Genomic DNA, 26041 nt, shown 5'->3' with positions numbered 1-26041 from the left:
GCTGAAGTTATTGAAACGACTTGTCCTACTTTTAGTGGCACTGGCAAAATATATAAAAAGTAACGTAGATACTTCATCAGAGAAAAGTTTGACTTTAACTCTTTCAGCATCGAATCTGTTTTTAAATCTTTTTGCAGAGCAGACATATCGCGCTAGTACGTAAGATTAATTCTACTTACTATCTCCAACCGGTAATTTAATTGTAAAACCCGGTGATTCCACGAAAAGATAGGAAACGTCGCTCCTAATTACTAATTCATCGTCCATTCCTACGCTTAAACTATGAACGCTAGTTAAAGTTCCAAATTGTCCGTGTACTTACAAATAGCACATACATGTACATGTAGGTAGATAATTTTCTCAGAAATGTAGAAAATTTGCTTCCTGCGTTTGATAAATTCGATAAAAAAAAATTCATTAGAAATAAACCGAGCTTCGCAGTATAGCACGCGCGTGTTCATAGACACGCGTCTCGATCGTGTTCGTAGATCTTTCGACTAAACAGTTCCTCAAGAATCTTTCTTTACCGGCCCGATGAATCTTTCTCCAACATCAATATTCATGTACGAATTCCTTCGAATAAAACGTGCACGAAACTTCCCCCATAAGGATGCAAGTGAATGCAAGAAAGGAAAATGCCAATTCTCAGAGAATCAACACGAAGAAACCGGACAAAAAAACGGAGAGAGGAACTTCTCCTTCTTCCTAACTCGAGCGTAGGTGTTGATCCTCCTGGTATCATGTTCTTTTTCCTTTTTTTTTCATATTGTTTCCGGTTAGCGGATGCCCGCCATGAAACCAGCTGGCATAACGGAGAACAATGGAAAGCGGATATAACGAAAGGAAAGAGCAAGAACTACGCTCGAGTGAATTAGCATCGGTGATGAACTTAACAATTAATTACTTTCACATATCACGACCGGTCGTACGAACGAGTAGCCGTGCGAAAAACATAGGCGACCACCACGACGTTCTTTTATGCATAATTAACGTGTCGGTCACGTAAGAGCACTTGTACCCGTAGGAAGCACAACCTATCGGTCGTGTTTAAATAAATCTGTACGCATGTAACTGAGGGATATTCATCTTTAACCTTTGTGAGACGATGATACGCAGAGGGAGGTTGAGAAAATGTACACGCGCTTAAATAGCGATGAATTGTATAGGGAAGGAGAATGAATTATACAGGGTAGTTGGTAACTGGTGGTACAAGCGGAAAAGGGGTGATTCTAGGCGAAAAAAGAAGTCGAAAATATAGAATAAAAATTTTTCGTTCGAGGCTTTGTTTTCGAGAAAATCGACTTTGAATTTTGGCTCGGTACGCGTGCACTTTGTCGCGTCTCGTTATAACGGATCTCACTGTAGATCGGTGTCTCGATGGAAAAATTAAAAAAAAGTTTTATTCTATATTTTTGACTTTTTTTTCGCGTAGGATCACCCCCTTTCCGCTTGTACCACTACTTACCAACCACCCTGTATATGGAACATCAACGCGATGAATTGAATCATGAAATGCGTACGCGTTTACTTGAATTATTTGCGTCTATAGTATGTGTAAAAATCGATGGTACAACCGACGAGGAGAGGAAACGTAAAATAAATCTACTTTCCAATCGAGGCATTGTATCTGATTCCGAAAACCGAGTTTGTACATTTATTTGGTGTATACGAATTTTCCTAGTTAGCTACGGGAGTAAGCGAAAGACGTGGAATTTTTCGCTTATATTCGTGCGTAGAATAAAACGTAATCGTTTTTTAATCGATAAAGAAGATTAAAAGATCGTTTAAATATTGATTCGTCTGAATAACTGTAATGTACAATTTTCTATTTACGAACAGCGAAAATATTCGCAGTTACGCAAAATGTAGCTTTTGGAATATATACTTTTCGCAAGAGCCATGGCTCTTGCCTTCAAAGGAAAATTACAGTACGTAGACCTCTGCTAAAATATGCAAAATCCGTAATCTTACGTGTCCGGTGCTACACAGGCAGTCAAGCAACATGAGTAATTGTACACGTCTGGCAAACAATACGTTTATTACCATTACGCAATTGGACAATAGAAGATCTAATATCTCTTTTCATATTTCCTTTGTTACATTAATTTTTATTCTTTCGTTAAACGCAGGGGAAAGAAAGATATGGAATAATGGTGGAAAATTTAAATTCGAAAACTAAATACCTATGTCATTGTTTCACTTATTCAGAATTTCTTCGATTTTAACATCCTGATACACTAATAAGGATTATTATTAACTTTATTATCAGGAAAGATAAAAAAAAAACGTGAGATAGCTTGCTTTCAAAATTCACGTAACTGTTACAACGAAGACTAACGAGATCTGTTATTGAGTTGCGTAAGTTACATAAAAGTTCGAAGACTCAACAGGAATATCAAATAGAATGACACGAGCGTAACGCATATTTGCGAAGCTTTCTTTAATTAGCTGTGCACGAAATACGAATACAAAAAGTAGATACTACACTGACGAAAACAATACATAGCAATTATTGAAAGTTCCTTGAAACGTGAATGGTTGTAACGTACGATCAGTAAGCGTAAAATAACGGTAGAGTTACCGCAAAACGAAGGCCTTTCATAATTTGTTTTTTAAGCTGATACCGCGTATATCTTTGTCACGTATATTTCAACTACTACGCATGTACATACCGCGTATCAATGCGATTATTATGCAACGTTCGTATTTTGTTGAACACAAATGAAAAAAAAAAATATTGGATTCGTTTGTCGCAAGAAGATAACATGTGTCTAAATGTCAAACTGGCATAGTTTTCTTTCTTTTTTTTTCCTACGTTACATTTACATTTTTAGGTTTTCGTAACATCATTTCCTCTCCATACTTCTCAATTTATAAAGTTGACCAACGGTGTGTTCCGAGCAGTTCGTGTTTCTAACGCGCGTTGTCTTATCTACTTCATATTCAACAGTATCCTTTTTTCCCACTAAAGAAATATTCAACAGCGTATGTTTCTATTAATAGAAGTATCTTTCCAGCAACTGAAGTGTTCGTCAGTTTCGAACATGTTCATTCTTAAACGCTCAGACCTTTGATCCAACCATCGATATATACAACAGTTAACCGACGTTAATTATTAATGTAACATCTCGTGTTAGTCGATATACGTAACAAGTCTAACGAAATCAAAATGAAGAAGACAGAATTTCAAATACCGTAAACCATACTAAGGACAATGAACTTTCTAAGCATGGCCTTCAATTCGTATCTCACAGAATCAGCCAGCTTTTCCGCTACATAAAGTTATAAGATACAGGTATAGTATCGCGGTACGGTGATCAAAGTGCTATATCAGATTCGAGGTACTATTCGCGCGTTCACTTATACTGTACGCCTAACACACCGCAAAGAAGTCCGGTTAGTCGAATAAATTCTCGTCATTACTTACATAATTTGATATTTCGAAGTATACGCTAAATGGTTAACCCGCGAATAATATAATATAGCGTGGAGCTGCTCGAAGAACAGGAAGATTTTTAATATCGATTCTACATCGTTTCTCAGACGAAGATCGTAGTTTTAGAGAATTTTTCGATCTCGTTTTATCTCATTTATGTAAACCGTTTACGGGCGAAAACTCCTTTTTTTTTTAACGTTTGAAATTTGAACGTGCAACACTCGATCGATATATAATTTTACATGGTTTCGACAGTTCTTTCTCTATTTTTATAGTTTTGTCGAGTTAACCGACTCGGGAAATAAGCGGCCCGTATATTCCGTGACATAATTCGGGGTATTGTTCAAATAACCTTGAGACAAAATATTTGTCCAAGATAATTGTCCGAATAAATTTAATTTGGTCAAGTATTTTATAAGTGAAATATAAGAGAAAATAATTCTAACGCTATTTCACTGGCACGGTAAAGGATAATAAATTTTCAATTTACATGTGAAAATAAATTTCCCAATTAGATACTGGATTATTAAATAGAAATAGAATATCGTGTATGATATAAAGATATTACCATAATCAAGTACAGTTATATAATCGTTGAATTAATAAATGAAGCAAGGTAATTTATTCGTTTACGTAAACTTGCAATTCAAATTAAGGAGACCGCGAGATCGTAAATTCTGGAAAACTATAAAGTTTAATTTATTCAAACAAAGATCGATCGCTATGATCGATTCGAGAACATTTTGCAAAAACTTTCCACTAGCAAGGAATTCGTGTGTAGTAGGTATACGTACACATAACTTGATCTAAAACGTCGAAACAAGTTCTTGAACGCGTAACGCATAAAAAGAAGAGCCTTCGAGCGAATTCAACGAAGGAAGTAATGTGCAAAATCAGGCATGTATATTGAAATGCTACAAATGGTGGAGTGAAAGGACGGAGAAGAACAAGAAAGCCTGTGATGTATATTTTGTCTAAGCAATGGCGTAACCAACGATAAGAAAATTCCGAAAGATCTTATTGCTATCAACTGTATTTCATTTTTCACGGTATATCGTAAATCACAATTTTTACTACTTTAAATTACCAATTTTTTTACATTTATTTTGTTATACAAATATCTTCTATTTACTTCGTATTATGTTGTTCTATTATTCTGTATATTCTTTAATATCAAAAATTTACATCAACTCAGAAAAGTATCTCGAAACACGAAGATAGAGTAATTTTCTTAGTATACAATTTTAAAGGGCACATTTACGAAATAAAATTTCCCTTGCAACGAAACTGTGAAGCTAGCTACGCTAATGTGTAGAATCGCTACGTGGAATGTACTGAAAAGTAGGTGGGTATGCAGTTAGGACACTTATTCGCCATCCTTCAATACACGTTCGATTCGAACAGTTTGAGACTTTCTAAATTTTAAGAATATTTTTAAGATTAAGATTCAATTAGATTGCAGCAAGAAGTAAGAAGAAAAACTGCGGCACTAACGTGGAACATTGCATGAAAATTTTCAACGGTGAAAGTAAGTAAAAATCGTCATACGAAAGATGAAAATAATACGTGTATAATGGTATGATAAAAATTGTGTAACTTTTATACATAATTAATTTCACCTAACATATTTCCAATATAAGCGTAATATAACCGTTTTTATATTTCAAGATACCAGCAACAATACTTTATTCTCGAATAATCAAAAAGAACGTGACGATAGATGCATATCACGTACTGTATCGATACTACCTGACGAATATCCGATCTTGTATGTATGTATAAAATATAGAATGTTGCGGCTTTAATGTTATTCGATATCCTACTAAACGTTGATGCAATTAGAGTAGATAATTATTACTTCAGACCTCTAGATATTTTCTATAGTATTAAATAGTTTAACACTGTGAAATTTAATATACATAACTGTCAATTCATCTTTGCACTTTCTAATGTCTTTTATCTTCGTAAAGGTGAACCTTGTAAAATTATTCTTCTATACCGAATCGTATCTAACGATACTTTAGACGTGAGAATTAATTATCCGTATATAAATTTCATGTTTAATCATTTGTTTCTAACAACTATTTATTGTTATATTTTATTGAATATTTTTTACCTTATATTTATCATATTAGGTATGCACAAAGTATAAAACAATTGTCGTGCTATTGAAACGTTTTACGGTCCTTTGTAACTCGCTCAAACCAATTCACGAATGCAAATCAATTGCTTTGCTTATAAAATACCAGACCTGCAATTGAAATTCATCAACACACACCGTTGTATTCGTTCCATCCCTTTTTCACTCTGAAACCTCCCTTCGCTTTCATCAATTCATTCGTGTTCATTCGAACACATGTTTTACTCGTACACACAAGCAAGAAAATGAAAATCTGCTCGTTCGTACGAACAACTTGACCGTGTCAAATATTTTCTATTCTTTCTTCTATGAATCAATCAATTGCATTGAAATTTACTAATTCAGAGTTTCTTATATCCGCTGTATCTTTCGACACAAATCAATATTAATGTAATTTGCCCTACACCAATTTCTTCGCAATTATTCGAAATTAAAACTTCCCTTCGAAAAAGAATGTACAAGCACCGTTGCAAAAATTTGATAACATAATATTTTTAAACCAATACATTGTTCGTACATTCAAATTTTATGTCACGAGACGTACTAATTGGAACGAAAAGAAGACCGACTGTTTACTAATAGAGAAGAATAACAAAGGCAAATGTACTAGTCTTCGATATTAATGTTTACCCTTCTCTTTATTTTGGACGGTATCATTATATTTGTATACTAACTTCGTGTACCCATTATAGATACTTTTATAATGAGTACGCGAATACTAATGAACGCTGTAATTGTTCGATTTTAATGTACAAGATATCGCAGGTCTTAAAGGCGAAACTGGCGGATGGTAGAAAATGGTCCACTTTTGTGTAGCTCATGCACCAAAAATACTTGTAAGAAATCATTCTATAGGTTCCAAGGAATTTATAAAAGTACAATTTTTCATCGGCAACATGATGAGAAAGTTGTAAAAAAGAAGCAGTTAATGCATGAAGTAAACAGAGCGAAAAATTGGTAATCATTAACTTCAAATGATCATAACTTTGTAACAATTGGATGAAATTCAAGAATTCAAACGATATTCCATAGATAAAAACTGTTTGTATTGTGTGTCAAAAATAATTGACAAAGATAGTTTTCAACATTCTTAGAAAGCGATAATTAACGGTGCATTTATTCGAAGAAATATTATGTTCGTAATTGTACTATGACATACTTATGACAAACAAAAGTGTGATGTATTAAACGTAAAGAAGAATTGTTACACTGTGTTCTTTCCTTTATTTGACCAGTTTGGTATCAGATATTAAAATATAAAAAATGAATGCAGTAAAACTTAAAAATTCAAAAAAATGTAAAAATTACATAAAATACCTGGCACAATTTACCAAAATCACATTAGCCTCAAACTGTAGACTAATCGATTCTCTCAAACTGTATAAGTGGCTTACCGTGCACTTCTTTCTGCTTCGAATAAGGCTTAAAACAAAAGAGAGAACGAAGGAGCGAAGGTGGGCTGTCTTATCAAAGTAATAAACTTTTTTCTACAAGATCTTACACGTTCTGTGTTTCTACTACATTTTTGTTCTTATTGAGACCCGTCAAATATAGTATCAAAATTTCGCCTATTAAAACCTGGGACACCCTGTATACATACAAATAAATAGAGGTAAAAGATAATTCTTTTGTGTGTAATGTAAAGTATAAAAAGATAAGAAAATATGATAAATAAATATCACAGAATAAAGGTAGCGTTCCATACTATTAGCAAAAATTTCAAAAATTGCTTAACATCTTTGTAATGTTAGTCAAAATGTTAAGGAAGATCATCTAACGATGCTAAGAATACTTTTATAAGTACAATGATGTGAATTTTACGTTGTTCGCGAACTGAAGCATGTAATTAATATCAATGAGATGCTTTCTTAAGATTTCATCATTCAACTGCGATAAATAATGAGCGTACATGGTTCATAGCACTCTGTGTATTCTGATTTACTATTGGTGTTATACGCTATTGTATACAAATTTAGAGATCTGAAAAAAATACTAACGAGATGTATACACCGGAAGTTAAAATAAACTGTATTTCGCTCTACTAAAAATATTGCTTGAACACATTTCTTAGATTATACATACATACATAATTACGTACTTAATTTACGTACACATAATATGCAATGCAAATTATTCTTATTTATAATTAAATACTTATATATACTTTATTTGCAATTATTACAAAATAACAATTAACAACTATCAATATCAACAATAATTACCCTTCGAGGGTAATAATTTCCAATCGTAAAGAAATTTTCCAATTTTAACTACATTAACAAGTTATTATTTCAAATTGTAAATTAAGAATCAGCGTCGTGTGTAACAAAAAATTACTTTTTCCTCGCTCAAACACGAACATAGTTTCGTCGTTATATAAGTAAACTTCTCCGAAAGATATTTTAATTTACAATATATTAGAATATATAATTTGTAGATAATATGATACATAAAAGAATATTCTGCAAAGATAATTTACGCACCAGGAAGATTACTCAAATAATCGTTTATAAAATCTAAAGGATATCCCAGTGCGATTCTCTTCATGATCCTTCGACATTTATCTCGATACTCGATTATTTCATTCTGTTGCTTCGTAGTAATTTTTCCGTCAACATGCTCAACGTTCCAATAACAAATTTCAATCAATTCAACGTATTAAAGGGATATTATAAAATTATCGTAACAGCTTACGTAATTTGGAAACTACCTTCTTCGTTAATTATAATATATATTATATTCTATTATATTTTTATTCTAAAGTTATCTTTGTTATTTTGTAATAAAAAATCGGAATATTTGCAAATGATTTACCTTAGCAGGCTTATCCATGATACGATAGGTGAGCGAGTCGCGATGACCGGTTGCGATGACGGCGCCCGCCTTACGAGACACGCATTGCCCCATATAGATTCCCCAACCTTGTCCCAGCACAATCTATACACAATCAAACAATGGTTAAATCATATTATCTAAAATCATCATGAACATTAATTGTCCAATCCGTCCGTTCAATTGTCCAATTTTAATTTCGTGACTGAATGTTTCTGTTGGTAGCATATGTAATATCGTAACGATAATATATTTTATTTAATATGTACATATGACAATTATATGATATATACATATATGACACGATAAATACATATGCATATACATTTTACAAGTAAATAATCGTAAGCGCAAATGCACGCGTGAAAAGTCAAAACTTTATTCTCAATTATTTCGTCTATATTCTCCAAAATCCAATGTTATATAAATATTATTTGACGCTGTCGTAAAATTTGCATATTTGAGTTTTATTAAATAATGATCAAATCGTATTACGTAAATACAATAAAACTTTGAAGTATTATTCCTAGATATCTGTGATTTAGATGTCATGAATTTTACAATATGTTTGTGACTCTAACATCAGAGTATTAAATATCAGAGTATCACCAATAACAAGCAGACTATACTGTGTGTGTGAGAGAGAGATACTTATATCTACCTTGTTTGCAGTCAAGTAAATTATTACAGTCAATATGCGTAGAATAGAAAAAGGACAAGAAAAACTTGATACTGGAAAGAGTATCTTCTCGCAAATGGGTATATGCATGTATAGATTCGAATAGAGCGTATAAGTTACATAAGGATGTAGAAGATAATGTGCGAGATGCGTGACAGAGATTAGAAAAACAAGTGGGCAGGTACCTAAAGAATCAAGTAAGTGTGAACATGTCTGTAAAAATAAATACCATGTAATATTGTATTACACGTGTAAGTATCTTTAATTTACAGATATAAAAAAAAAGAAACAACTGCAGTGTTATAAATTCTCCGCTATTAATATTAAAGTATCGAATAACTTAGATTCTCAGATGTTGTTTCTCATAAGTTTTAAAATTCTACAGTGAAATTTGAGTTAATTGAAAATATAATAAATATGTAAAAGTTGAGAGATAATTATTTGGTCATATATTTAATAAACAGACATGAGCAAACAACAAAATTATATCTTCAAAATCAATTACTGTGATTTTAACAGCGAAATTGATGATGAATATAGATTTATTGCAGTACATATATAGAGTCATAACTCTTATACATATGACACTTTAAAAAGTGATATAAACGATTTCAATCCAATTACAATCCAGTAAAACGATTTAAAGCCATTTGTTATCTTCGTGTAGTATATGTAGTGAAAGTTATATTCCATTAAGGATGAAAATCGCTTCTGATGATTCGGTCCTAATGTGAATTATAACGATGAAAATTATATTTTGAAATAAATTGCAACATCTGTTAGCTCAATTTACAAAAACGGGCAGCTAAAATTTTCAATCATTTTTAAATAAAAAAATACTATTATTTAATAATAGTATACTTAATAGATCATCTATATTATAACGCTATCCATATCTCTACAATTATAACAGACGTGTATTTGGTAATTTTATTTACTAAATCACAGTGTTACGTTTCTTCACGATCAAAGATTGGGTATTTTAAAAATACCTATTAGATCTGCTCTCAGAAACAAACACCCAACTGGTTAACATTATTAATAGTACTTCCACATAAATACCCCCTTATATGTACCAATCAATCAAGCATGAAGCCAATTAGCAGAATTATACAACGTTATATTAGCGTCAATTTTGCTTAACACAAAATTTAATAATGGATACCTAATAATAATTTATTATTTCACTTAATGTCGAGTTAACGAAATATAATTATTGAAGCGCGTCCAAAATATAGTTACTTGTTACGATATTTAGTAAGTAAAATAATTATCTATATAGATTCTATTTTTTAAATGATGTTCACAACAATATGAATTTGCATGAATCTTCATCGATTACAGATTTTTATTTGAACTTACGATCTCAAAACGAGTGTAAATAAATCATTCAGTTACAGAATAATTATATACTAATAGTATATAATACATGTAATTACGAATAAATGAAATAGAATTTAAAAAATCGAGATATATATCTTTCAGGTCACATGATGTTACAGAGAGTTAATAACTGCAAAACGTTGGTTTCCAAGGAAAATCATACATAAATTTCTCATCCAGATACAATCTTTCTGATTCGTAATATCTGCGAGCCAGCTAAAGTTTCCCTACCTGCTAAAGAAACGATTCCTATTAGAATGCGAACTGAATACGTCGTATCATTATGAAAGAACAGAATTACGCTATCTATTACAACCATCAGAGCATCTAATGTATCTCGCTTTTTTTTCTTGCTTTTCAATGAATTTCCTAACGAGCAAAACGCTTTAATGAGATTTACGTTATCGTAAGAACCCTGACGTATAGGCGAAAAAAGAGATATGAAGTGAGAGGTAGTATCTTAGGAAAGAATTTAACCTTAAATACATCAAATCAATGGTGAAAGGTAGAGGTATATATCGTGATTCCAAGATGTAGGGCGATAAATGGCACTGGCCCAATTCACCACATTCGGAACACTCTCAATGCATGAACCCCATTTGTTTGGGAAGCGTTACCAATTTCTTCTACGTGGGAATATCTCTTATGATTAGTCTTCGAACGTTTAAAATTGAAAATTATATAGAAAATACGTGACACAAATTTTTCGCAATATGTTATGTATGATAGAAAAGATTTTGTATGGCATATCACAATTACATTGGTGATGCTTCAAACAAATACGAAAATTTTCATAGAAGTTGCAAGATATTCATCGAAAACATACACTTCACAGAAGTCATAAAATTATTTAAACAATCAATAATATTCGTTATATTATAAATAGACTGCGAATGTTTATGCAATTTCATATTTTTACTAATATGATTGTAATATATCGTTTATTCGTTTATTCGTTTATTTCTCCTGCATATGTTCCCCAATTATTAGAAAATTAATTCACTTTAGGTCACTATTTGTTAATATTGTAAAAATGCTAAGTTGCTCTTAAGCAGCAATCGACTGTGAAGATTTATCAGAAGTCAATGACCAACGTAATCACGAATGTACTTTCACACTGCTCCAGATATGAAAGAGGAAAATGAGGATAACTGACATAGACCATTAGCGACATATCTTATGTTAAGTAAAAAGATCATTACAAAGTAATTTAATGAAGCCCTTTGAATATCATCAATTTTAACTTATTCTTTGATTCTTTTAACTTATCTTGTGAAATTATTCGTGTATAAAATTTTTTAATAAACTCAAAAGTTGTTTCTTCTATTGAAAATATTGTTTTTTCATTTTCATAATTACAATATATCACTAATATTAATAACTTGTTTTTGTTAATTTTATGATCTAAACCTTCTAATGTAAGAATTATTGTATTACATCTAATGTTAAAATTGCTTTATTTTACAAAAAGTTACTTAATTTAGAATAAGTAATTTAGTAACAAAAAATACTGGTTAAATAATACAAATGTACTGTTATTATGTATGATTGTGAAAATTTTAATTATAAAGTTTGTATATCGAAATATATTCTATTATTTCCAAAAAGAAATAGGAATAGGAAATATTTCCAAAAATGTTGTACAAAAATGGAATATTACACTCAAAAAAAAAAAAAAAAACCAAATAGTTAAAACGAATAAATTTATACTCAAGAAAAGATATCATTTCCTATGACAAGTTTTGGAAAAATCTTTAAACGAGAGAAAATATGCAAAGCCAGAATCCGCATTGAGATGGTTCAAATGGAGGACCCTACCCAGTTTCATATCCTGCAATCGATACTGACCGAAATATTGAAGAGTCGGTGCTTTAGACGAAAGACACTTTCAATATACTATAATAAATTGTATCGAAAAACATATACGATGTAATAGGGATAAAATTTTTTGAATATATTATACTATTTAACCTTATCCATATAATATTTAAAACTGATATATGTACATTGTACATACTTGCATATGTTCGTATCACAATCGCGCATTTAAAATTTTTTAAGTTCCAATACAATTTACTCGGCATACATATGTATACTTATTATAAACGTGGTCGTATTCCATTTAACGTACTAATTTAACAGAATTTACATTCACTTCAAAAAATTATGTCATACGAGACAACTACTGTCATATTCAAAAAGTAAAATTACTTAACCAATTGAAAGATAGATGTTACAGAGAAGAGAAAGAAAGAAAAAGGAAAAAAGCGAAGAAATGAAAATGAAGAGTTTTGTTAGTTGACCATAGAAAAGATAGACCCTGGATGCATTACGCATGCACCTTAACCTTTTGTAAATACCTCTTTACCAGAAACTATATTCGGAAATCATATTGTAATTTGTAATACACTCGTGTTTACTCACACAAATAAAATTCCGTGTGGCCCTATGCCTGGCCTGTTGTATAGCTGTCTCAAAAACACTGGAAAAAATAAATTGTCCTTTTTCATACCAAAAACTTGTCACAAATATCATCGGATCTTGGCCAAAATAGATATTTTTCTTTGCTTGGTGTCGAACGAGTAGATACCATACGAAGATTACAAACGACGCATATTGAAAGCTAAGAGACTACTATTCATTGTTTATATATAAAAAAAATCATCATATCTTAACCAACTTCGACCATCGTCTCCAAGTCTTCCTGAGTCACGTTTTCATAAAACGCAACACTGAATCTATAAATTCATCGATTATCACATTTAAAACTAATCAATTGTTTAAAGATAAGTAATTAGAAAAAAAACAAGCTTTTTTACATTTATATATAAGTACTACCGAATAGGTAGAATTACTCTTATTTCTAAAAAATTTGATTGATCTTCTACTTGAATTTTTTTACGAAGATAACATTAGGTTCTAAAAGATGAAATTTGAGATGTTACTGAGAATAACGAACTCACCTCTTTTCGTAGAGTCGAATCTCTCAGGTAGATTGCGTGAAATCGTGGTATGCATCACAAAACTTAACACTGACACCTACGAATAACAACGTGCCGATCGCGTGACGCGAGGATACGACTTGTATCCTCGATACACGGTACGTAACAGAACTACTACACCACCTGTCACTCAGCATAGCATATTCGATAGTACGAAACATGCGTCGTGATGTCATACACACCCCACCAAACGGCAAACACCAATGAGCATATAACAGACAGAATTTCGCATGATATCATACTCTCTTCAGCGCCCTCTGCTGTAAATTACCGGGAACATTGATTTAGAAAATTTATTCGAACTTACATAATAAAAAATTGCTCAAATCTTAAATATATATGTAAGATTATTTATGTAGCACAAGAATTACAATGATTACATACATACAATATATGTAAATGTATTATACTAAAATAGATATTACACATTTTTTTAGAGCTGTTCGGTACTTGAATGATTATTTCATATCTTATATAATAAAATAGAAAATTTGTATTATCTTCTATTATATAGAAAGTATTAGAACTTGTTATTAATTTGTACTTTAAGTAAGTTATAGACAAAGGAAAATTGTATCAATGGGAAACTTAATAATCAATAATAATAATAATACTTAATAATAATAATAATAATAAAACAATTTAGTTCTTGATCTTTGTTTAATTATTGTTTTATTAATTATTAATTGATGTGCACTTACTATCTGCTTGTATTTACATACTATACAAGAAAGTAATGACATTCTCACATCATTTTATTTTCTATTGACATATAATAATTATTTTCATAATATTACATATTGATACATAAGCATAACAAAATGTAAATTTTGTTACAAATATAAGTCAATTACATTTTACATTTATACATTATTCACATTTAAGAAAACTTATGTACCTGTATCTATAAGACGTTTTGTGTAAACAAAAACTTTAAATACTTTCAAGTTTTGGGTTTGATACATTATCATCTGAGTTTGTATCCTTGATTTGGTGTTTACGAGTTTCCATATACATAAGTTTCCTAAATTCTCTTCTTTCTCTTCTTGATTGTATTTCATCGTATGTACAATAAAGTGCACCAGTAATTCCTATTACACCGTAAGTAATTACTCCTATTCGTGTAGACATTCTTGGATTACTAGTAAACAAAAATGCTATTAAACCACCAACCATGCCACCAGAAATCGCAGATATCATAACATTTCTTTGACAATGTGTTTTAATTATTGGTTCACCAAAGATGGTAAAGGGCATCTTTTTTTCTTTTCCTTCTTCATAATGATATGCAGCTCTTTCATTTTCCATGATGATATATGCTTTAAACGCTTATACGTCTTATTCAAATTCAATAAGAAATGTACATTTCATAAAACACGAATTATCATGTAATATGATATTACCCTGAGCGTGTTCTAATCCTACTATGTTTTGAAGTAAGGCATACCTATTGACCTCACTTTTCCTTAGAGTAAATACATCTTTCAGACAAAATCCATTCAAAGACTTAAGATATATGAAATAAAACTAACTTCTGAAAGGCCGAATTGTTATGTTAGATCTATAAATTAAAATATATATATAAATAACGTTATAGCTCATAATTATATCAACCGGTTTCGACACTCACTAGGGAAAACCGCTCAAAGATTGAGTCGTGTCTAATCGTGAAAAATCACCATGGAAGACAACAAAGTTCGCAATCTTGTAAGACAGACAGAGATACATAAAATGTCTTCTTCTTTTCTTCCATGATGATTTTCAGAACTAGTCTCAGCTCACTTTCCGGATGGTTTTCCCTAGACTGACGGCTTATTAGGAAATTTTATTTATCAAATTACCAAATCCTTATAGATACAAAAAGTGTATGTATTAAAAACTTGTTTTATTTATTTAATAATTTATTCTATAAAAGATATACGTCAAAATTTTCAGAAAACAAATTTTCATGAAAATACGAATATAATAAAAATTTTAGGATTAAATCATTAGAAAATGTTTTTAAATAAAGCTAATGAATTTAGAATATTTCTTAAAACATAATTAATGATATAATAGCGAATGAAAGATCATATTTTTGTATTTTATAATAAATATATAATGCGATGCAATATAGGTATAGTATAATACAATAGAAATATAGAGACATTTTGTGCACAGAACAGTTGGCATTTCTATCTGAGGGCATATTGGATCTTTTTCACGCGGTGCGGATATCGTTAAGGTATAAGGTCGAGTTACAGTTTAATTTTTAGTTAAAAACGAAGTTAAAATGAATTAGATAACGTTAAATGATACTTTGCATGTTATTCACAACATAACGATGTGTCAGACGAAGTAATATTTTTCCTCGGATCGTATATATAAGATGTGATAAAATTGGATTTTATTGGATACAATGTACTTATTTGACAGCATATCGTAGTTTGTAGCATTTAACTTTAAAATTATATTTTTGTCTACATCATGTTTCAAATAAAATTTATATTCTATAATTAAAATTATCATTAAATAAAATAACTATGTAAGACTTATAAAGTATCAGTGTATAAACAAGAAGAAATCTTAACCTCAAAATATTTTTCAGATGTTCACAGCAAACGCTAAAATAATAAAAAGTGGCGGGGCCGAACCTGATGCGTTCGAAGCCAGCATTTCCCAAGCTCTGCTGGAACTGGAAATGAATAGTGATTTAAAATCGCAATTAAGAGAACTTTATATCACTAAAGCACGTGAAATAGAAACTAATAATAAAAAGGTAAAAATGACATGTTATTTTGCACAATTACTTTTCAATTGCTGCATCTATATAACTTAATTTTGATTTAGTATCTATTTAGCAGCTAATACTGATAATATTAATTAATTAATTATAAATCTAAACTGATTATATTCAAAAACTATATAATAAGCAATATTTATAATTCATTACTTTTTTTCATTACAAATAACAGAACAGCCTATTAGATACGTATAATGCTTGAAATTAAAATTTTGATTTTAAATGTATGATAATATATATAAAGTAAATTAATACTTGTTCTAGTGCATTATTATATATGTACCTATGCCAAAGTTGAAGGCATTTCAAAAAATCCAAACGAGACTTGTACGTGAACTAGAAAAGAAATTTTCTGGAAAGCATGTGATGTTTGTTGGAGAACGTAAAATTTTGCCCAAACCAACAAGAAAAACACGTACTAAGAATAAGCAAAAGAGACCTAGAAGGTATGTTATATTATTACTAAAAATATTAATAGGGTATATTGTATACAGGGTGGTTGGTAACTGGTGGTACAAGCGGAAAGGGGGTGATTCTACACGAAAAAAGAAGTCGAGAATATAGAATAAAAATTTTTCGTTTGAGGCTTTGTTTTCGAGAAGATCGACTTTGAATTTTCGCTCGGTACGCGTGCACTTTATCACGTCTCGTTATAACTGATCTCACTGTAGATCGTTGTCTCGATGGAAAAATTAAAAAAAAAAATTTTTATTCTATATTTTCGACTTTTTTTTCGTGTAGAATCACCCCCTTTCTGCTTGTACCACCAGTTACCAACCACCCTGTATATATTACTGTATAAACAAATAAGTAAATGTATTTTCCAGCCGTACCTTAACTGCAGTGTATGATGCATTATTAGAGGATTTAGTGTACCCTGTAGAGATTGTTGGAAAACGCATCAGAATTAAACTTGATGGAACACAACTTATTAAAGTTCATTTAGATAAAAATGAGCAAACAAACATTGAACACAAGGTAAATACATCTTTAATGATAAATGTTCCTGTAATGTACCGTATTTTATATTTCATTTTTATTTGTGCAAGTGACAAATATAAATTACTCATATTTGTATTCTCTAATGGCAATTAATATAAGGTATTTAATGCAACATTTTCATTTACTAGGTTGATACTTTTGCTGCTGTCTATAAGAAACTAACAGGCCGGGATGTAACATTTGAATTCCCAGAAACTTATGTATGATTTGTTTAAAGAATAAAAATATTTGAAATACTTTTCTTCGCAGATTGTTATTTTCCCATTTTGAGTTCATGAAATTTGTGATATTCATCATCAAAATTTAACATATTTGTTATGTAACATATTGTGTTATAATTTCAATTGTGAAACAAAAGTTGAATAGTATATTGTATATCTATTTTCTTCAGATTAGTACAAAATACGAAAAGTTTAAAAACCACAAAATTATAAATATATAAACTTAGTCATTTATATTTTACATAGATACATCTAAGTGTGCGTATATATTATACTCATAATGTTTCACGCATGCGCATGAAATGTTGGAGTACCTAAGTACGAGCAGTTAATGTGCAGTGTTTTAAGTTCGAGCGTCGTTTTCGTGACATAGGTTGATAGGATAATATAAAACATTGTTCAATGCGGTTTTGATTGTATAAATAAGAGATCTATTTATAAGAAAATATTCAACGTATATAATTCTGTAATTTTATAATTGTTCAAGTTTAAATCTAGAACTTAACCTACATATCTTTTAGAAAATATTAAATATGTATTTATCTTTAATCACGAATTTTAAACATTATTAATTTTATCTATACACTAAGAATATTTTAACTAAATTTAACATTTTGTCGTTAACATTTCGTAACAACTTGTTAATTAACGAATTTGAAAAAAAGAAATTTTTCGTGTTTAAAATTTAGAGTGCCAAATATTCCTAGAAAAATGTTAATGTTTTAATATTACACTTAATCTTAACACTTAATCATTAACACTTAATCTAATGTTTAAAATTCTTAATTTAAAGTACTGAATATCAAAGCCTTCAAAAAATTATATTAAAGAAATTTTATTTTAACATTTACGTTATGATAAGGAGTGGATAACTAATTATAAATGTTGAATGTTTATAAAAACTTTAGAAACACTGAAAATATATAGTTCTTGTGCTATTACTCTGTCAAAGTTTAGTATACATAAGAGTGGTAAGTATTAATATAAGTATTCTAAGTATGTATAGTATATAACATTACTGATTTTATTTTCTTTTCCACTTTTTTATATATTCAAAAGTTTTATTTTTATGCATTTATTCTTTAATTTCATTCTTTGAAAAGTGATATTCGCATTTTTGTTTCTTCATAAAATTTATAATCAAATAATGTTTTCTTATATAATATTCGCTATTTAATTTTATTAAAACATTATGATAAAAAATAATAATAATCATTATATTTGTCGAATATATATTATAATTAATAAGAAATTGAACAATTAATTATTATTTTCTATATATTGTTATGTCAACTATTAATTATAGCAAATAAATAATCAATGCTTTGTGTATATGTAATTTTTGTTCAATTTTTTTTTTCTAGATCATTATGAGTTCAGGATTTATATCAGAAGCTGAAATTGCAGAACAGCGAAGAATACGACAAGAAGAATGGGAACGTGTACGAACTGCAGACCAACCATTAGGTCATTCTCATATTTTCATTTTATATGTATATATTATATCTCAGCTATCTTCTATAATAGTAATATTTATTTAATTAAAAGCTGCAATATGTATAAAATTAATTAAGATATCTAGTTCTTGTCTTTATTGTTTTTACAAATGAATGATTTAAATTGTAACTATAATAATGTGACCTAATTGCAATTATTCATGCTTATATTTTTTACTTATTTTCTTAATTATTAATTATTATAAAAGTATCACATATATGTTTTCTGATTTTTATAGAAGCTCCAGAAGAAACATATGATACAAGATCTTTATATGAACGATTACAAGAACAAAAAAATAAAAGAGATGCAGAATATGAGGAAGCACATAAGTTGAGTAAGTTAACAATTTTAGAATGTATGTAATTATACATAAAATCATGCATGTTCCTTTATAAGTTTTAATTATATGTTTCATTGTGTTATGTAATTATTTTTTTCATTCACAGAAAATATGATAAAAGGTTTAGATGATGATGAAGTAGAATTTTTGGATTTGGTGGATAGAACAAAATTAGAAGAAGAGCGTAAAAAAAATCTTGAAGAAGAAAAAGAAATGCGAGATTTCAAAGCTGCTGTTGCTTCATTACAAGAAAAATCCTTAAATGAAAAATTAAAACAAGAATTAAAAAATCCTCAAATTGTAAATAAAAATATTTCTTCTGGAAGGTAATATATTACTTCATCTAATGCAACTTTAATAAGCATGACTCATTTTTGCAATATTATATCTTCAATATTATAAAATTGATAACATGATATTTAATAAATATTTTTAATTGTTCATTTCTATTATTATGTTTATATTTTGTAATGTTAAGAAATATATTTTTTTTCCTTGTAGTCGTACTTCGCAATTAAAATTATTAGCTGGTGTTGTAGTTAAACGTCCTGAAAAACAAAAAGAAGGTAAATAAAAATTTAATGTCATCTTTATAAATTATTTAATTATTATGCGAAAATGATAATTATATTCAGAATAATTGAAGATTGTGAATAGTACATAAAAAGACTTTAATACTTAGTATCCTAATTTGAATATTATTTTAATATTGTATTTATGTAGATCTTGCACGGGGTGTTAAAAGAAAATCATCTGATGAAAGCAAAGACACATCAAAGAAAGAAGATTGTGAACTAAATGAACAAATAATAGCTGAATGCGAACCCGCATTCAAAACTGATACTTTAGAACATAAAAATATAACAAATGAAATTGGCATGAAGTGTATTGGAATTTTGCCTGGCCTTGGCACTTACGAAGATTCTAGTGATAGTGAATGTAGTTCAGATACAGATCAAGATCCAGAACCAAATCATTCCAAATACGATCTATTAGGTCGAAAAATAAAAATTTTGAAAGATAAAGAAAAAAGCTGAATGCAAAGTATTTACAATCGCCTTTTTATTCATAGGTAACAATCATTTTATTTTGCAATTTACTGTAATTGTACAATATAAATATATTTTTTGCAATAATTTTGCTGCATATTTTACTTTCACTTTCACTCTGTTCTGATTTCATATATTATGTAATCTGACTTCATTGCATTATTGCAATCTTTTAAAAAATATATTATATTGTATAACATACTTGTTTCCTTTTCATCGCTCATTGTAAACATCTCAAAATTCTGTTGCAATTATTCCGTCATCAATTCATAATTGTGAAAATAGAAAAATACTTACTACATTTAATAGCAATTACTCTTTGAATTACTTTATTATTACTCTTTAAAAACATTCATTTAAATATTATATTCATTAGATAATTGACTACCTAGACTATAAACTACATGTGACAATTTCTTTCACTTAGAATATTTTCAAAATGTATTGTGTACAATTATAATACCTTGAAACAATCACAGCATGGCAGTACTCACTATATTAAAAAGACCATTTTTATTAAATATATTGTCGTGACAATTTATGCATAAACTGTATTATATTGTAACATACATTATATACATAAAACAAATAGAAAATATCAGGACATATTATTTATGTCGAAATATGTTTAAAAAACAATATTTATGTTATATTCCCTCCTTTTTTAAGTGATACGAAAGAATAATAAAATGATTCTAGTACAGTTATCTAAAATAAACATTTTTTACATGGATTGCAAGAGATAAGAAGTGATTTCTTTACTTTAGGATTATATAAAAATACAATTATTTTTATACTAAAATTTTCAAATTATTTAAATAGAATGATATCATATATTTATAAAATGTATTATGTAATTAGTCATAAAGACTATTATAATACTTATAATGCATATATTTAAATATACCATGTGTTGCATAATAAAGCTGTGTGCCTATGTATAGTAAATATCTGTAAAATATATAATATTCCCATACTACATTAATTATACAGAGTGACCCAGCTAAATGTGATCACCTAAATATTTGTCTTATTTATTGTTGTATGTATATATAACAGTGAAAATGGAAATAGATTTTTTCACAGTTCCTTTTTTTACAAGCTTCCAAGATCATCACCACTTTTTCTGTATAGAACCATATATTTATTTTTCAGTACTATTATAAAGCATGAAAAAACTAATTTAACAAATCTAATAATCATACTGTTCCCGTCATTTATTCTTACAATATTTACAGCTGAAGTGTATATATATTAACATTTAATTATGTTCACGCAACAGGTGGCAAAATTACAAAATTCAAATTTCTTGGCTCTTAGACAGAATTGTTCAATTTTTGAAGGCTTAAATGAAAGTTTAGAATAAATAATATAAATTCGTTTAAAAATAAAATTCATTTAGAATAAATAAATTAAATAACTGAATAAAGAATTAATTGGGATTAGTTTACAGAGATTTAGTACAGAACATTATTGATGCACAGAACATAATTTAATTTTTACTAATAATTAAAGAAATATAAATATTAAAATAATTATATAAAATGAGTGCATATAATATTTATATATAATACTTACTTAAAATGAAATCTACAACCTTGAGAAACAACATAATATTTAAGGAGTGTTAAAATTGCTGGGAAGATTGAATTGAACACAGTGCATTTTGTTAAATTTTAAAATGATTTATTTTACTTTCATTTTTCTCTTCATTTGTTTTGTTAATTTTTGTTGTATTTTTTACAATATAAAGAAATCTTATCTTTATATAACCCCTAATAATTATATTTATCAAGTCCTCCTTGTGATTGGTAAATATTTCTTGTTTTAAATATTGTATGCAATTTGTACATGATAGTTTTTGTATCTTTCTTAAAGCAAAGCCAGCCATATATTGTAAGACATTAGAGGTATACAAAGAAATACAAAGTGTCTAAATACCAATCAAGTGAACATAATTAACACAAGTCTATTTATAAAAATTATTCTATAATTCCAGTTTTAAATTACAATCAATAACAATTTTTCATTTCCATAAATAAACAAGATTCTAGTTGTATAATAGGACTGTATAATATTGTTTAGATAAACTAAATACAATTAATTATAGTATATCATTAATCTAGATCAATAGAGATTCTATCCAGTCATCGTTTATATTTTCAGAAATACTATAATCATTACATATAAGCTCTTCCAAAACGGTATCTATATTTACACTAGCATTGACTGCTGCAGTATTAGATTCTATAGTTTCCTGATTTGATAAGGGCGTTACAGATTCATCAAGTTGATTTTGTACGCAAGTAGCACTCACATTTGAAATTATTTCTGGTGAATCATTTTTTACTTGTTGAACTTGTATCTTCATATCTGAAGAATAAGACTTATCAAGTTCATTCGATACACAAATAGCACTTTCATTTGAAATTGGTTTTGGTTCTGGTGAATCATTTTCTATCTTTTGAATTTGTGTCTTTACATTAGAAAAATTATCTTTGCTATTATTAGTATTGCTGGAACTATTTGATTCCAGCTTTTTCTTAATTGCACTAAAATTGAATTTCTCATATATTTTACCACTACTTATATTCCGTTTTACAACTGTACCTTTCACTTCGAAACTGTTTGGTTTTGTATTATTACTTTTATAACTATCTAGTTGTGTATTAGCTATTACTGTTTCAGGAGCTGTAGAACATAGTGGAATTTCAAATGACAATGTGATAGGTGGTAAACCATCTATTTCCATTGTAGTTATATTTAAATTAGGTTTTAATATATTTTCATTATTTCCACTTGGTTCTAAATTTGTTAATTCTTCAACTTCTGGTTTCAATTCAGATCCTGTAACATCTACAGATTCAACATCTAAAATTTTCTTCTTTGATTTTTGATGAACAGATTCTTCATTTCTTAACTTAACATTAGGGATCTGATTTCCTATTTTCATATTAGAAATAATAATATTTGTTTTTTCAATACTTGTTATTTTTGGTGCCTTTTTGACAGTATTCATACTTTTAACATTTTCTATGGAAATATCATTTTTTTCTTTAATATCTTCATTTAATAAATTTTTCCATTCATTCTCAAATTTTATATCTTCTATATTATCATTAATCGATTGTAATTTATTGCTATGTACATTACTTACAGTAGTTTCATTATTTAAAGTATTAGTATCGTTGTATTTTTCTTCAATATTAATGTTTGATATCATACTTGATTCTTTAAAAACAGAAATATGTGGATCATCAAAATTAGTATTTGAGTTTATTATATTTGAACTGTTATTTGTAGCATTAATATTCTCTGAAGGATGCATATCTAAATTATTGATAACTTCTTTTGGTATATGTTTGGTAGGTATTACAGGTGTAAAACATAATGGTAGCTTTGAAGGACTTGATGTCATAAGATTTTCTTTTAATCTTGGTGGTGTTGTTGGCTTATAATCATTCCAATAACAAGACCAGACTTTTCCTACTGTTCTCGGACAAAATACAAAATCTTCATATCCAAAAGGCCATACACACTAAAATAGGAAGTAATAGATTAATTTAATACAATAATAAAATGATAATAGATTTTTATGTACTTGTTTTTTATTTATATTTATATTTGTTGCAAATATGTTACAGATGAACAAATATATAATCACATTTATTCTATAAAGTTATTTTTGTTGTCACATATGAAGTTTTATATAAATAATGAAATATTACATTATGAAATATGTAACAGACGTTATATTTATAATAAAATATGTTTTAAATAAAAAAATTTATAAAAAGCTTACCTTTTCTTCTTCACATATCCACACAGCCTCTTGTAAATTAATTTGCAATAATTTTATTTTATTCTTAAGACCATTTTTCGAACACAATGGACATAAATCTTGCATTTTGTGATAATTATTAAAATTTTATTAATCTGTAATAATAAAATACATATTTTAGTATGTGTAGATTTCTCTTTTGAGTGAAACTAGAAGAGGGCGCATTTGTTTCTTAAACGTGTTTGTTACTACTTGTTGTAGCTTTTAAAAAACACCTTGTATCAAATTTATCTATCATTGAAATTTATTTGACGTCCTGGAAAACAAGGTTAAATTTATTATTGTACGCATATATACGATTGTTATGAAAACAAATTTTATAAAAGAAAGAAATTTTTATATCTTTATATCTTAATACTCAGAATGCCAGCTGATCAAATACAATACTCTGAAAAATACAACGATGATAAATATGAATATAGGTTTGTACGAAAGAGTAGTTAATTCATGTTAAAATATTATAAACCATTAAAGTATTAAAATTTATAAAGTATCTTTAACATATAACTTTATAAAATATATTAATTTTAATTTAATATATTTGATATATTTGGTTTTAATTTATCTATGCTTGACCTTACATTACATTATTTCATTTGAGTAAATATTTCATTTAAAAGTAAATATTTCAAATAATATATGTAGTAAAGGAAGAAATAATTTAGAACTAATTTACTGTTTGTAAGTAAAATAACAATTTTAATTATATAATATTTACATAATAATTAATTAAATAAATATAATTATAATAAGAATTAGTTTATAGCTATGGTTACTCAACATTTTTGTTTTTACAGGCATGTTATTTTGCCAGTTGATTTAGCAAGACATGTTCCAAAAACTCATCTTATGTCAGAAACAGAATGGAGAAATTTAGGAGTTCAACAAAGTCCAGGCTGGGTACATTACATGATGCATGTACCAGGTATAAAAATAGACATGCTTGTACATGGTGACTTATTAAAATATTAACACAATCTCATTTAGTTCAATTATAGTTAGTATAGTTTTCTATGTATATTTGTTACATTTTAGAACCACATGTACTACTGTTTCGTAGACCACGAACTGATGTTTTAACAAATACAAGAAACACCTCTTTTCAAAGGGAATATCAAAGTGTATATTGTGTTTAAAACAAATTTCTAGGAACTTTCAATACTATTTATAATAGATTCAAAGCATAATAAGTTAATACAAGTTAGCATAATTATACAATTCATGTAGAAGAATTATAGAATTCTTGTGGAATTTTTATAGAACATACTGTCATGTATGTAATTTTGTGCGTAAGAAAGAAACTTATAATGTTTCGTATGCTTAAGTCAAATATGTACAATTAATATTTATAAAATCTATAACAATATAGAGGTAATTACTGTACAGTATACAAAATGAATTCTACATAATAGTATGTTCATTAGTTTGATCTTTGTATAATATTAAGTAATCTTTTTTATGGTTGTGAATTTGAAAATGCAGTACCTATATATAAATCTAAAACTACATTGAGACTGTGATAAATTTATAAATATTGAAATTCGCTATTTTTACAATATACAATATAGAAAAGAAATTTCATATATTTATATAACTTTTACAATACTTCACAATCATAAAATTTATATTTACAAATATACTAGTATATATGTAATCATGTAATAAATTAGATATTTTACACAGAATGTAATAGTATCCATCACATATCACTATTAAAATACATTTTCAAATATACCTTTAGTATTTTATTATTTATTGTTTTAAATTACTATATTTATATAAGTAACATAGCATAAATTAATATGTAATCTTACAATGCTACAAATGATTTAAT

General features: G+C 28.2%; 6 protein-coding genes across 24 annotated transcripts in view; 3 read left to right on the top strand and 3 right to left on the bottom strand.

Moving 5' to 3' along the window:
- The window catches only part of LOC117235562 (putative mediator of RNA polymerase II transcription subunit 26), a 68849-nt gene extending 55230 nt beyond the window's left edge, over positions 1–13619 (bottom strand). For 12 of the 16 annotated variants that reach the window (XM_033497716.1, XM_033497722.1, XM_033497719.1 and 9 more), the window contains exons 1-2: positions 13434–13618; positions 8391–8513 (exon numbers count right to left, since the gene is read on the bottom strand). In XM_033497716.1, coding sequence (XP_033353607.1) covers positions 8391–8483 — 93 coding nt within the window. In that variant the 5' untranslated portion in view covers positions 8484–8513; positions 13434–13618. Of the gene's footprint in view, positions 1–8390; positions 8514–12894; positions 12953–13433 lie in introns of all 16 variants that reach the window. The other 4 variants (XM_033497726.1, XM_033497723.1, XM_033497717.1 and 1 more) reach the window with 3 other exon arrangements.
- Positions 13620–14125: 506 nt separating this feature from the next.
- Positions 14126–15234, bottom strand: LOC117235567. Its single transcript, XM_033497736.1, has 2 exons — positions 15103–15234; positions 14126–15033 (listed from the first exon to the last, which is right to left on the bottom strand). The coding sequence occupies exon 2, from the start codon at positions 14778–14780 to the stop codon at positions 14406–14408; it is 375 nt and encodes a 124-aa protein (XP_033353627.1). The 5' UTR covers positions 14781–15033; positions 15103–15234; the 3' UTR covers positions 14126–14405.
- Positions 15235–15621: 387 nt separating this feature from the next.
- Positions 15622–17496, top strand: LOC117235454 (40S ribosomal protein S7). 2 transcript variants are annotated; one of them, XM_033497489.1, is made up of 5 exons: positions 15622–15696; positions 16060–16230; positions 16519–16700; positions 17082–17232; positions 17385–17496. In XM_033497489.1, the coding sequence occupies exons 2-5, from the start codon at positions 16060–16062 to the stop codon at positions 17460–17462; spliced, it is 582 nt and encodes a 193-aa protein (XP_033353380.1). In that variant the 5' UTR covers positions 15622–15696; the 3' UTR covers positions 17463–17496. The 2 variants fall into 2 exon arrangements, with proteins under 2 accessions (XP_033353380.1, XP_033353381.1); XM_033497490.1 differs by lacking the exon at positions 15622–15696 and adding an exon at positions 15706–15872.
- Positions 17497–17786: 290 nt separating this feature from the next.
- LOC117235453 (PSME3-interacting protein) lies at positions 17787–20454 on the top strand. 3 transcript variants are annotated; one of them, XM_033497488.1, is made up of 7 exons: positions 17787–17850; positions 18386–18448; positions 18842–18944; positions 19213–19311; positions 19424–19643; positions 19819–19883; positions 20041–20454. In XM_033497488.1, the coding sequence occupies exons 3-7, from the start codon at positions 18848–18850 to the stop codon at positions 20352–20354; spliced, it is 795 nt and encodes a 264-aa protein (XP_033353379.1). In that variant the 5' UTR covers positions 17787–17850; positions 18386–18448; positions 18842–18847; the 3' UTR covers positions 20355–20454. The 3 variants fall into 3 exon arrangements, with proteins under 3 accessions (XP_033353379.1, XP_033353378.1, XP_033353377.1); XM_033497487.1 differs by having other exon boundaries at positions 17794–17850; positions 18340–18448; XM_033497486.1 differs by lacking the exon at positions 17787–17850 and having other exon boundaries at positions 18271–18448.
- A 1737-nt stretch (positions 20455–22191) lies between these two features.
- LOC117235452 (probable E3 ubiquitin-protein ligase bre1) lies at positions 22192–24515 on the bottom strand. The gene is made up of 3 exons (XM_033497485.1): positions 24400–24515; positions 24169–24302; positions 22192–23904 (listed from the first exon to the last, which is right to left on the bottom strand). The coding sequence occupies exons 2-3, from the start codon at positions 24271–24273 to the stop codon at positions 22489–22491; spliced, it is 1521 nt and encodes a 506-aa protein (XP_033353376.1). The 5' UTR covers positions 24274–24302; positions 24400–24515; the 3' UTR covers positions 22192–22488.
- On the top strand, positions 24306–25937 carry LOC117235457 (cyclin-dependent kinases regulatory subunit-like). The gene is made up of 3 exons (XM_033497491.1): positions 24306–24629; positions 25005–25132; positions 25243–25937. The coding sequence occupies exons 1-3, from the start codon at positions 24571–24573 to the stop codon at positions 25341–25343; spliced, it is 288 nt and encodes a 95-aa protein (XP_033353382.1). The 5' UTR covers positions 24306–24570; the 3' UTR covers positions 25344–25937.
- The last annotated feature ends 104 nt before the right edge of the window (positions 25938–26041 follow it).

This window comes from Bombus vosnesenskii, unplaced genomic scaffold (assembly GCF_011952255.1).
Source record: "Bombus vosnesenskii isolate JDL3184/JDL3185 unplaced genomic scaffold, Bvos_JDL3184-5_v1.1 scf7180000013316, whole genome shotgun sequence".
Taxonomy (NCBI): domain Eukaryota; kingdom Metazoa; phylum Arthropoda; class Insecta; order Hymenoptera; family Apidae; genus Bombus; species Bombus vosnesenskii.
Note: the sequence above shows the minus strand (reverse complement) of the source record. Positions and strands in the feature narration are given on the sequence as shown.